This window comes from Staurois parvus, unplaced genomic scaffold (genome assembly GCF_062004578.1).
Source record: "Staurois parvus isolate SC_StPar_1 unplaced genomic scaffold, SC_StPar_1.0 ptg000091l, whole genome shotgun sequence".
In the NCBI taxonomy this organism is placed as follows: Eukaryota; Metazoa; Chordata; class Amphibia; order Anura; family Ranidae; genus Staurois; species Staurois parvus.
Genome location: NW_028317887.1, coordinates 4,874,313 through 4,888,326, shown reverse-complemented (window position 1 = coordinate 4,888,326; position 14,014 = coordinate 4,874,313). Strand labels below are relative to the sequence as shown.

Genomic DNA, 14,014 nt, shown 5'->3' with positions numbered 1-14,014 from the left:
TTTATTGGCTTTGCATCACAATTTAAGTAGGTATAAAAAAAAGTGTTTGTGGATTTTGGTTCACATGGCAGGCTGGAATAAAAATGCTGATCTCCTAAATTCTGTTCATATTTTTGTGCTCTGTCTGTCAAAACAGGCTTGCAGACCTGACTGAAACAGTAAATAATTTACAAAATACAGTAACACATTTGCAACGAGTTGGAAGTTATCTTTCAGCTTCTGTGCAATATGTTACTTCATTTTGCACATTATCATTGTTTTTTATCATTGTTTTTTGCACTGCTGTAAAGAAAAACAATGTCCACATTTATAAAAAAAGTTTTTTTTTTTTTTTTATACTGAAATACTTGATGTTTATTACCTTTTGCCGTAGCAAGGCAGACATATTTATTATATATATTGCCCCTTGTATTTTGTTTGCTGAAAGCTTAACTGTATTAGTAAATTCTATAACCTTCTGATTATTGCACAGATAAAGTCCTGGTGACTTCTTTTGCCCAGTCTGTGGTCCCTCCTCCAATGTACACATTTCACATGCAGTTCCCTTGTGCAGTGAATGAGGTTGCCTTCCACACGGATCCTGAGAAGAGTAGTGACCTGGTGGTACTTGATAACAGTAATACAATTTACATCTTCAGATATGGTGGGTTGGTAATACTATCTGTATTTATGCAGTAACATAATTATACTTAAACAGACCTTTCACCGTGCACTGTATTTGTTCCTTCTTTACACCTCCACTATTACCTAATCTCTAACAATTTTCTTGTTTTGTGCACTGTATGCATTTAATTTTTTGTCTTCCACCTGATTGTGTAATAGAGGGGTGGGAGAAAGGGAATGACCAGACATGCAGTGAATGGTAAAAATGTCCGCTTTAAGTTCAACAAGTTTTATAATTATTTTTAGGAATTGATGCTGTTAAGGAATCCGTTGTAAGAATAGTAGGAGGAAATGGATTTAAAGCATCTTCAAAGACTCCTGTCCTAGAAAGGGAATTCAGGTAGGTTTTGGTGACTTCTGACTTCCCGTCATTTCATCTGCGTGCTGGTTTTTGTTTAGATTCAACAACATTCCTTATTATGATAAACTCTTAATGTACTCTAACATGCATTACCTAAATAGATTGCTCTGCTGGTGGAATTATATAGATTTTCAGAAATTATCAAGCTTACATGTTAATAGTGGTCCTTTGTTGGGATAGTGTTGGGAGGATATACAGTACTCAGCATAAATGAGTACACCCCTTTTGAAAAGTAAGATTTTAATAGATATCACAATGAACACAGGAATATCGCCCTATGCAAAAAGGCCTCTTACCAAAAACCAAGAACTCACAGACAAGATCTAACAGCACTTTAGGGGAATCCTAATCGGAGATGGATGGATCAACACTCGCACTCCAATGGCAGTCAACCCTTGATGGTAAACAATATAACTGCGCTCACACATCACCGTCAAGCTTCCATTGTGGTTCAGGGGTAAAATGATCAGCATACCTGCATGTGAAAAGGAAGGGGATAGCCCATGGTGCAATATTTTAAAAACCAATTTATTTAAAAAAGGACTTGTACTTACAAACAGATAAAATCATAAGGCACATCGATTACAAAGCGCCTTGCTCCCCAGCTGACGGGATGACTTCACAGCTCAGTTTCCACCTGATGCGTTTCGTCCTTAAGGATGTCATCACTGGGGGGATGGAGGTCTTCATTGCCCCAGCGATGACATCCTTTACTATGAAATATGTCCAGTGGAGACTTAGCGGTGACATCATCACATCTGCTGGGGCACAGGACATTTTGTAATCTATGTGCCTTATGATTTTATCTGTTTGTAAATATAAGTCCTTTTTTAAATAAATTGTTTTTTAAATATTGCACCATAAGCGATCCCATTCCTTCTCACATGCAGGTGTGCTGATCTTTTTACCCCTGAGCCACAATGGAAGCTTGACAGCGATGTGTGAGTCGAGTCATATTGTTTACATCAAGGGCCGACTGCCATGGGAATCCAAGTATTGATCCATCCTTCTACGATTGGAATTCCCCCAAAACGCTGTTAGATCTTGTCTATGAGGTCTTGGTTTTTTGCTAAGAGGCCTTTTTGCACAGAATGATATGCACAATGGTGTGGATTGAAACACAGACTGAGCATGGCTGTCTTTACGTTTGGTGGATGGACTTCACAATTAAGTCATATGGATCATTATAATTAATTATTGTTGGATTTATGTATTTTGATATATTTGTTTAGTATTTAGTGTTTTGCACTCTATGCACTTTATTGAATTTATTCATATAACAGCGCAACACATTTATTTAATACTCTTAGAAGTGTCCCATTCTTTCATTTTTTTTTTTAATCGTTTCCAAAACGATTTGTTATTTTATTTATTAAAGATTTTTTTTTTTTTAAATAGTTTGACAAAGTGCAGGAAATACCAGCAAAAGTCTCAAATACGTATAATAGGTGCTTTCTCTGATGAAAATTAGATCATTGGTTTTAACAAGGATAACCTGGATTGGGGTAATCGGGGAATTTTTCTGTGTGTGTAGGGGGATTATTATGAGGAAAATAATGGAGGAGAAAAGAGAACAGAAAAAGGGAGATGGGGGGCGATAGGATGAAGGAGGACAGGTGTACTTCAAGCCTTAGCGCCACCATAACCCCATCTCGGTTGAAAAGTAATGTTTAGTTTGACACCCATTCATCTCATGTTTGTGTGTAACCTAGCCCCTTTTATCACTACTGTGAGACATTTTAAAATAAAGTCCGAGTCCTACAGTCAATAACCTTTTTGTAAAAACCAAAAGTATATATCCCAGCGCCAAAAAAAGAAAGAAAAACTATATGATTATGCAGCTCTGCACCAGTGAAAAACACCAATAATAAACAACACAAAAACAGCGCAAAATCTAAAATTAAAATAACAAATAAATAAACACTAAATTTATAATAAGTGTCCGTGAAAAAAAATATATATATATAAGTCCTTATTCCCATCAAAACCAATAAAAAAATCAAAAATCTTCCAAATGTGCTTCCACCTATCCACCACATGAGAAATAATGTTGACCGCACTCACCAAATGGAGGTGAGTAGTGAGCCTTATAGGATATAAGGGATCCTATAACCCCTCCAAAGGAACTCAAATCTCCTTCTTCACCCTGCTATGGTATAGCACTCGTCTCCACTCTATTCCTCCATGGATTCCTCAATAGTGTGCAGAGAAAAAAAACTATATAGTGTAATACTGCCACTCCATATAGAATATAAAGATAGAATAAGGCCACTCACATGTTTAAATAAAATTAAAAGCCTTGTTTAATAGCCTCAGTGGCTTCAAGATAACCAATTTCCAGAATGTAGATATAGGGATCTCACGCTACATTATTGGATTTAAAATCCTGCATATCCCTACAATACTTTTTAATTTTTTTCTTTTGGGTGTCCTTTAACCTTTTTGTGACCATGTTTCTGCCACTTGTTGGGGTAGTCATAAGTACATAGACATTTTGTGGGGCATTATCAACTACCAGTTTCTCTCTAGTCTATTTGGCCACATGACTGGGCTCTTGACAGTTAAAGGATAACTAAACTTAAGTACAGAAATGTAATACATTGCAGCTTACCAGTCCATCAATATGGTGGCTGCATTAATTTTCCTTTTTCAAGCTAAAAACATGTTCACCAAGTAGAGAAAATACCTGTTGATCTTGCCATAAAGCTCATAGGAAGTGTCTTTGTCACTTTCCATGTGCTGACCTGGAAGCATATTTGTGTAAACTAATAATCTCTTCACCACCCATGCATAGGCTATGAACATGTTTGAAGTCCAGCCTGAGTGGCAACCATAGCTCCCTCCATAGATACATTGGTAGACTGAACAAGGGCCAAATCCAGTTAGTGGGAAGAAACTGTAGGCAGGTTGATTTACTAAAACTGCAGTGCAGAATCTCGTGCAGCTCTGCATTTCATAGACAATTCACATCTAACTTCAGCTTGTTCAATTGAGCTTTGACAAAAAAAACCTGGAAGCTGATTGGTTTCTATGCAGAGCTGTACCAGATTGTGCACTCTCCAGTTTTAGTAAATAAACCACACTGTGTGACATGGTCTCACTGTCTGGTACTTATATTGTAAGTTGTATTGTGAATTGTGGCCTGGCTTGATACACAGTCAATATATCTACAGTGATCACTAACCACAAAAAATGCTTGCACTAAAGCAGTCTTATAGGTGCATTATACAAACGATGTAGGGTGTATAGGAGAATAACCTCTTTAAAAATCTAAAACTATTTATTCAGGAAGATATGAAATATTTTTTTAATAACCCAATGCATATAAATATATATATATGGGCCATATTTTGAATTTGTATAAACATGAAGTTTACTGTTATTTTCAGAACACCAAAGTAAATACAGCATACCTTTTTAAAAAAAAAAAAGAAAGAGCATTCACTATGCACAACTAAAGCTTGGCACCCTTCAAAAGTTTGAATTAGTTGCAGTTACAATTAATGTAGAACTGTGACCAGGTTATGGACATTCAAATATTACCATATTGTTAATTTGAAGAGGAATTGCTCACAGTGGCTGTAGCTACAGAGGTCAGTGAGAACTTGTTTCAAAGGTTGCTACTTGAGAGAGTATGAAAATTTCAGAACGTTCTTTCTTCTTTTAGGGTATCATTTACATACATAAACATGGGTCAACCTGCAACCTAAATTAAATGCATGAATAAAAACAGGAGCGCTCTGGGTGAATACAACATTATCCTTAAAACTGGTGGCACTTAGGCCTCATGCACACTGGACATTTTAAAACTGCCGGTAGTGTTATCTGTATAAAGTAAAACATTTTTAAGCTTTTTTGCATTAGCGTTTAGACACTTTTCTGCATTAGCAGTTTTTTAACACAAAAACCCATTTTGACTCAAAAATGCCGGTTTGACACATTTTACCGTGTTTACCATTGTTTGAGCATTTTTATGGCTAAAAAAAAACTCCTCTTGAAACCCACTACTTCTGGGGGTTTTTTCCAGCCAGAAAAAGCCCCTGACAAAAAAATGCTGATTAAAGCCTTTGTGTGCATGAACACGTAGGATAACATGCTGGGGAGTTTACTGGCTGTAGAAAAAACATGCTAGAAGCCAAAAACAGCAGCTCTAAAAACCCCTTGTGTTGCATGAGGCCTTAAATGCAAGTACTGACTTATGAAGAAATTTCAGTCCCTTGCCTAATTATACCAGGCCTGCCTTCAACTTGGCTTCCTAAAGTCAGTATTTGTATATCAAAGCACCTAGGTTTCAGGGGATGTTAAATGTGCAGGATTCAGAGGGTGCCCCAATTTTCCCTAATATTGCATGTTTTCTTAAAGCGGTAGTAAACTCCAAGAAGACAAAAAAAATAAATAAATAAAATTTAGGCCCACAGGTAGTTTAAGCCATAATTTGATAGCATGCAACGCATACTAGCACATTATGGCAGACGTACCTTAAAACAAAGCCCACCAATGTCTGACAGAGCATCCATCTGCACCCGGTCTTCCTTCCAGGTTTGCATTTACTGGCTATCAGAATGGCCGGTCTGCGATGATGTCACTGCAGTGCTCTGAATTAATGGCATACTCAATGTGCTGTTGATTCATTGCACATTGTGCATACACCGGTGACGTCACCAGCTGCTTCCAGTGTAAATATCTCCTAAACCTCTCAAGTTTAGGAGACATTCACTGTACCTGTATAAGTTAAAAAGTGGAGTTTACTACTGCTTTAATTTATTTCCTGCAGAGAAATGTAGATGTTTTGTCAGGTTTCTAATGTTGTCTGTACCCCTGTAAAATCCTTTTTAACTTTTGGCAACTTTAAGTTGGGATGTAACATAATTCGAGAAAGGGTAAAAAACTGAAAATAGTGCGATTTATTAACCATAAAACTGATTTAAATGTGTACAGGTTACATGTTCCAGCAGAAAACATGCAGCCCCTTTTTTTCCATCATCTGACGTGGGTGCACGAAGACTCTTTCTTGGTTATCAGCCAAGGGCAATCTTCCTCTCAATCAACAATTTACCACATTACTGTACCATCGGAGAATGGACAAATAATTAATCCCCGGTATGCAATATGGCTTTCTTTTTGCTGTCTTTTTTTTTTTGTTTTGTTTTGCTTTGAATATTTGGCTACTATTCTAGTTTGGGACTAGGCACTGGTAAACAATGACAATTCACTCCCTTCCATTGTCATGATACATTGCTGTTTCACTATTGTTCACCTTGAAATGACAAACACTAGACTTGTCCCTTTGGTGGACAAGTAGCCAAAATCTTTACAAGTGATAGTGGGTAATATATGACAACCTTGTAGACTGAGAGGCTATTTACATTTTGCTGTTAAACATTGTGTTAAAGCTCGTGCCTTAAACCACGTTGTATGATGAGTTAATGTGTGTTACGTTAAGGCGGCCCATTAATTTTCAATAGGCTGCAAAAGCATTTTCTCTGATGCATCGCACCACAACGTACAGTAGCGGTGTGTTCAGTTGCATGCACTTTGGAGCTATGTTTTGATGACCACTGCAGCAGAATCAGGGACCAGTCTTGTGCTGAGAAGATCGGTGGATTGGGCTCCGCTCTCCAATGCCCTAGACAAAAACAAGCCGTTAACCCATGCAGTGTGGGCACAACCCCACTGTGTAGGATAAAAAAAATTTCCTGAAGTTCATCTTTACGATATTTACGTTTATTTTGATTTTCAGTAGTTAGCATTAGCAAACTTTTAAGTCTTTATTAAGTTTCTAGAGTTTTTGTAAAATGTCCTTTAGGCGAAACCATATTAGCTTTGGGTGTATTTGTAGATCTATAGAAAAACATTTATTACACAGTACACCCATGACGCCTAAATTTATATAGTAATTTGGGATTGCTAAAGAGTACACACTGAAGAAGTAGTTTACTTTCAATCTCCCCTTTCATTGAAACACAGAAGAAAGAGCAGTCTATACTCAGCACAGGGTAGGGTTGACCACTTCTCTACATTGTCAAGTGTGTGCAAATTTTAGCTTGAGCTTCCAATGAAGAACCTTAGAAGACTGTGGCTACTGTACTTGATAAAAAAAATGTATATACTTACCTGACTAATCACTGACTTATTTGCTGTCCATTTCACATTTATCAAAAACTTTTAGTGCTTTTGATCTACATTACTAATTAAGGTCTTGTTCACACCATACGTGTAGAAAAACTGATGGAAACTGACACGACGATTTCACTTGCAGAGAAATCTGTTTACTTTCGTTTTTTAGTTTTCATGAGTGCTTCAATGAGTTTTATATACGTTGCAGATTTCCGCGCAGAAACAATCTGCACATGATACTAGTGTTGTGTTAACAGGGCACATAGAGAACAATTGATTTTGTTGTGCCCTTGCAGAAAAACTGACGTCTCTGCACCATGGTGTGAATAAGCCATGAAAGTCTAGAAGTTTGCAAGTTTAGCTAGAGTGAATTAGTTGTGCTATGTTGGATGGCATGACTGTGTAATTTACATTACTTTCACCAAGCATTCCAGTGATACGTATCAGCCTTTGATAGCTGTGCCATCGCCCACATAATATAAAGTTTTCCATTGAGTGTGTTCTGTCAGAACCAGGCATAATCGTTATTTCACAAGTGCAGAATTAACTAATTGCCGACCACAGATAGCCAAATGACAGCTGCACTGCGGCTGGCCAGTTCTGGGTGGACGTCATATGACCCGGCGATCTCCGTGATCGCTGTGTCCTACGGACACAGCTGATCACGTGACGTGATAAAAGGCCAATCACAGCGGCCTTTTACCACGTGATCAGCCGTGTCCAATGACACACTGATCACCGGGAAAATGCAAATGCCGGTTCTCGGCTGCACTTTCCTCACGCTGTCAGATCGTGAGGAAAGTACTGCCGAAAACCGTCAGTTGTCAGAGCGGGGATCGGCACCGATCATCAGGGTCACTGATCACCAGTGCCCTGATGATCGGTGCCCAGCAGTGCCACCCACAAGTTCTGCCCACCTGTGCCCACCAGTGCCACCCACTTGTGCCCAGCAATGCGCCCACCTGTGCCCAGCAGTGCGCCCACCTGTGCCACCCAACAGTGTCACCAGCTGTGCCCAGAAGTGCCACCTACCTGTACCCACCAGTGCCCAGCAGTGCAGCCAGTCAGTGCCACCAGTCAGTGCCCAGCGGTTGTGCCAGTCAGTGCCGCCAGTCAGTGCCCAGCAGTGATGTCAGTCAGTGCCACCTATCAGTGCTGTCTATCAGTACCCATTATCAGTGTCGCCTATCAGTGCCACCTATCCGTGACACCTCATTAGTGACGCCTATCAGTGTCCATCAGTGCTGCCTCATCAACGCACATCAGTGAAGGAGAAAAATTACCTGTTTAAAAAATTTTATAATAGAAACAAAAAAACTTTTTTTTTTTCAAAATTTTTTGCAATTTTTTTTGCTTATAGCACAAAAAGTAAAGTGCCCAGCAGCGATTAAATACCACCAAAAGAAAGCTCTATTTGTGAGAAAAAAATGATAAAAATTTCATATGGGTATAATCTTGCATGACCGCGCAATTGTCAATCAAAGTGCGACAGTGCTGAAAACTGAAAATTGGCCTGGTAAATAAGGGGGTATAAGTGCCCGGTAGGCAAGTGGTTAAAGTAGTGCCATGATATTTTTACTGACACCTGAAAAATCACCTTTCTTTTTTCTTTCCTTTTTTTCATGAACATGTAATCCAATGCTTAGAGTGGTTCAAAAGGCTCAAAGTTTTTTTTTACATTCATGCATTCTATGCACTTACTCCTGATTGGCTGAGGCAGATGTCAATCACGGTGCTGTGTGTGAATGGACACGCAGCGCCGCAGCTTGGGAGTGCGCCTGCTCAGGTGCCCCCATAACAAGGTTCCAGGCTGCTCTGTGCAAAACCACTGCACAGAGCAGGCAAGTATGACATGTTATTTAAAACAAACAAAAAAAAGACTTTAGTATCACATTAATGCTTGATAGCAAATGCACAGTTGGATGTACTATATTTTTTTGAAAAGCTGTTTTGGTGGCTGTGCCAAAATAACTTAATTATGTTTCTGCATGCAGGCAAGGTGGAATAGTTAATGGGCGCATTATCACTATGTGCTATAGTGCAAAGACAAAGACGTGTGCTTTCCAAACTGCTGATGGCCAAGTCTGCAAGTACTGTTGGGGTCAGTATATTTAAAGTGCAATTTTAAAGTATTTATTTACTAGGTATTCATTTTGTAATGGCAATTTAGCATCTTGGTCACAGAGAAACATTTATTTATGCAGGAATGCCTTTTGAATTTAAATTTCGATTTTTGTACAAACTGAGTTGCTGCTTCTAGTTCAGTTAGCATACCAGCTGAATGGCTGTGATAAGAATTTAAAGTACAGGACAAACCATCAGGATAGTTTTTGTATTCTCAATTTTTATAAATTGAGCCTCCAGTAGACTTTGCATTTAGATAGAAGAAAAATATATATCCACAAACAAGATTTTTCAAATACAGTCAGGTCCATAAATATTGGTACATGGACACAATTCTAACATTTTTGGCTCTATACACCACCACAATGGATTTGAAATGAAGCGAACAAGATGTGTTTTAACTGCAGACTGTCAGCTTTAATTTGAGGGTATTTACACCCAAATCAGGTGAACGGTGTAGGAATTACAACAGTTTGCATATGTGCCTCCCATTTGTTAAGGGACCAAAAGTAATGGGACAATTGGTTTCTCAGCTGTTCCATGGCCAGGTGTGTGTTATTCCCTCATTATCCCAATTACAATTAGCAGATAAAAGGTCCAGAGTTCATTTCAAGTGTGCTATTTGCATTTGGAATCTGTTGCTGTCAACTCTCAAGATGAGATCCAAAGAGCTGTCACTATCAGTGAAGCAAGCCATCATTAGGCTGAAAAAACAAAACAAACCTATCAGAGAGATAGCAAAAACATTAGGCATGGCCAAAACAACTGTTTGGAACATTCTTAAAAAGAAGGAACGCACCGGTGAGCTCAGCAACACCAAAAGACCCGGAAGACCACGGAAAACAACTGTGGTGGATGGCCGAAGAATTCTTTCCCTGGTGAAGAAAACACCCTTCACAACAGTCGGCCAGATCAAGAACACTCTCCAGGAGGTAGGTGTATGTGTGTCAAAGTCAACAATCAAGAGAAGACTTCACTAGAGTGAATACAGAGGGTTCACCACAAGATGTAAACCATTGGTGAGCCTCAAAAACAGGAAGGCCAGATTAGAGTTTGCCAAACGACATCTAAAAAAGCGTTCACAGTTAAGGAACAACATCCTATGGGCAGATGAGACCAACATCAACTTGTACCAGAGTGATGGGAAGAGAGGAGTATGGCGAAGGAAAGGAACTGCTCATGATCCTAAGCATACCACCTCATCAGTGAAGCATGGTAGTGGTAGTGTCATGGCGTGGGCATGTATGGCTGCCAATGGAACTGCTTCTCTTGTATTTATTGATGATGTGACTGCTGACAAAAGCAGCCGGATGAATTCTGAAGTGTTTCGGGCAATATTATCTGCTCATATTCAGCCAAATGCTTCAGAACTCATTGGACGCCGCTTCACAGTGCAGATGGACAATGACCCAAAGCATACTGCAAAAGCAACCAAAGAGTTTTTTAAGGGAAAGAAGTGGAATGTTATGCAATGGCCAAGTCAATCACCTGACCTGAATCCGATTTGAGCATGCATTTCACTTACTGAAGACAAAACTGAAGGGAAAATGCCCCAAGAACAAGCAGGAACTGAAGACAGTTGCAGTAGAGGCCTGGCAGAGCATCACCAGGGATGAAACCCAGCGTCTGGTGATGTCTATGCGTTCCAGACTTCAGGCTGTAATTGGCTGCAAAGGATTTGCAACCAAGTATTAAAAAGTGAAAGTTTGATTTATGATTATTATTCTGTCCCATTACTTTTGGTGCCTTAACAAGTGGGAGGCACATATGCAAACTGTTGTAATTCCTACACCGTTCACCTGATTTGGATGTAAATACCCTCAAATTAAAGCTGACAGTCTGCAGTTAAAGCACATCTTGTTTGTTTCATTTCAAATCCATTGTGGTGGTGTATAGAGCCAAAAATGTTAGAATTGTGTCGATGTCCCAATATTTATGGACCTGACTGTATGTTATTTTAAAACTAGACTAGAAAGGTGTTAGCCGACCTTACAAACAAAGAAAGCTGTTTTATCCAGACCAAATGCAGTTTGTGATTTGACAATGAGGAAGAATCAGAATACTGATCAGGTCATGTCTGTGCCCTACTCTCGTGTAAGCATGTTCCCTTTAAAAGCTAAGTCCACCTTTTTATATAAAATAATATTCACACATTTTTACAGAAAAAAAAGTGACTTTTTTTGCATAGAGGCCTGCAGAACATTCCACCTGTGTTCAGTGGATCGCCGTTGCAATGCCAGGCTCCTGCAGCTCTCTGTCTGTACCTCCGTATAGGCTTCACTTGGAGAGCTGGAGGAAGTGTGAATGGACTTGTGCAGTCATCATCACATTTGTGTTTCATTGAGAACTGCAAGTAGGTCTGCCGTGGTGGGGTTTGTCTACTTGTCACCATGTTACATGTTACACCCGAAATACAGGTGTAACATGCAATATGGTGTGAAAGAAGGAGTTAACCTTTTTAACTAAAAGTGTCCTGATTGGCTCAAAGTGCAGTCCCTCCCTCTCCTGATCTTGCTTTGAGGTAGATTACAAGAGATTGCTGCCAAGTTAGATTCAGGTTTTTATGCTAGTTCTGTGCAATGCTACATAATGAGGAGTACATAGCTGACGTATGTCGTTTGGAGTACAGTATTCATTATTCTGCTATCAAACAAATGTGTCCTTGCTCACAATGGTAGTGTGTGTTGAAATACTGTATACACAGAGGGGATTTTATTAAAACTGGAGAAGCCAGAATCTTGATCACTTGTGTGTGGCAACCAGTCAGCTTCAATCTTTTTCAAAGGTTAACTGAACAAGCAAAAGATAGAAGCTGATTGGTTGCTATGCACAGCTTTAACAGATTCCAGTTTTGATAAATTCCCTCCGTAATGCTATATTTAAGTTTTGGGGGTTTTTTTGGTTTTCAGCATACCTTTTAAACAAAAATCGATCTTGGAATGAACAGTTGCATTCTGGGTTCCATGAACAAAACAAAATTCTATCAGCAAAAAGTCATAGACTGATCCTATTTTAACACCTTCTACTCTATGCATTTTTCTCCATAAAATAATAGCTTTTTTTTTCAGAGTCACCGACACCTAGTCCTGAACCCTGGAAAGATGATATTGGTCGAGATGTAAAGTTTATGCAGCCTTGTATCCAAACTGAAATAACAACTATTAATGGGGAGGTATGACAACTCTTGATTTGTGTAACGTATGCTGGATAAAAAAACATACTTTTCAAAAATATATGGGTCCAAATTCTTGGATGTCCACAATAGGTATTGACCAGCCATAGGAATGAATAGGTAAGTGACGCTCATGTACAGTAAAGATTAGAGATGAGCGAATTATTCAAAAATTCGGTTCGGCTGATTCGCCGAATTCGCCGAATAAATTCGCTTCGAGCCGAATATATTCGCTGCGAATTTAACTTATTAAAAGGGTGTTTCTAGGCTTCAGAGAGCCTTTATATTAGTGCAGAACACTGTACCTTTAATTTAAATGCCCTTGGAGTCTGCTGGGGAAGAGAAATAATACTGTCAGTCAGTATGACATGCAGATGAGTGCCGTCGATCTTAGAATCACCGCACACTTCACTCATTTGGGCAGTCACGGGGCCAAAACCAGAGTGTGGAGCCACAGTGTGGCGGTGGAGGCAGCAGCAATGGGAGGCCATACAGCACCCTATGACAAAATGGAACCCACCAGCAGTGTGAGGAGACCTGAAAGTGGCACATGGCAGAGTGTGGCGATGGAGACAGCAGCAATGGGAGGCCGTACAGGGACCCATGACACACTCTGGACCTGGCAGCAGCATGAGGAGGCGGTACAGGGGCCCATGACAGATTACGGGCCTGGCAGCAGCATGAGGAGTCGGTACGGGGGCCCATGGCAGATTACGGGCCTGGCAGCAGCATGAGGAGGCGGTACAGGGGCCCATGGCAGAGTGGCGGAGCATAAGCAGCTAAAATTGAAGGCCATACAGAGGCCTATGTTAAAAAGTCCCCCCAGCAGCAGCATGGGGAGACGACTATCAAGAGTCCAATGGCAGAGTGGCGGAGCAGAAGCAGCTTCAATTGAAGGCCATACACAGGCCTAGGTTTAAAAGTCCCTCACAGTTAATTCCAATAACGAACTCTACTCCTCCGTGCAATCTACTTACGAGACCCTGGGCAGGTCTGGGTCCAATTTGTGGTAGAGACTGGTTTTGTTCAGCCATGCTTGAGCGAGTAATAACAGGTCTGTGCTGCCCTTTGGTGTCTGGCTTAATGCGCACAACACTGAACGTCCCAGCTTTTGTCAACGATTTGCCGTTAAGTGATGCAAACCCGCTGAACCACGTTCATGAGGAGCCGGTACAGGGGGCCATGAATCAGTATGGACCTGGCAGCAGCGTGAGCAGACGACAGAGGCACATGGCGCAGGGTGGCGGTGTAGGCAGCATTATTCTGAAGCCATACACAGGCCTAGGTTAAAAAGCGGAAGCCGTCAGCAGCGTGAGCAGACGACAGAGACACATGGCGCAGGGTGGCGGTGGATGCAGCATTTGGAAGCCAAACACAGGCCTCGGTTAAAAAGCGGAAGCCGTCAGCAGCGTGAGCAGACGACAGAGGCGCAGGGTGGCGGTGGAGGCAGCAGCAATGGAAGGCCATACAGCACCCTATCACAAAATGGAACCCACCAACAGTGTAAGGAGACCTGAAAGTGGCACATGGCAGAGTCTGGCGATGAAGTCAGCAGCAATGGGAGGCCGTACAGGGAC

General features: G+C 40.4%; 1 protein-coding gene across 1 annotated transcript in view; it reads left to right on the top strand.

The window, feature by feature from the left end:
• ELP1 (elongator acetyltransferase complex subunit 1) overlaps nucleotides 1-14,014 on the top strand; it is a 95,461-nt gene that overhangs the window by 26,189 nt on the left and 55,258 nt on the right. Inside the window, exons 12-16 of the mRNA XM_089670576.1 lie at nucleotides 473-643; nucleotides 910-1,003; nucleotides 5,963-6,124; nucleotides 9,136-9,242; nucleotides 12,334-12,437. Coding sequence (XP_089526702.1) covers nucleotides 473-643; nucleotides 910-1,003; nucleotides 5,963-6,124; nucleotides 9,136-9,242; nucleotides 12,334-12,437 — 638 coding nt within the window. The remainder of the gene's footprint in view (nucleotides 1-472; nucleotides 644-909; nucleotides 1,004-5,962; nucleotides 6,125-9,135; nucleotides 9,243-12,333; nucleotides 12,438-14,014) is intronic.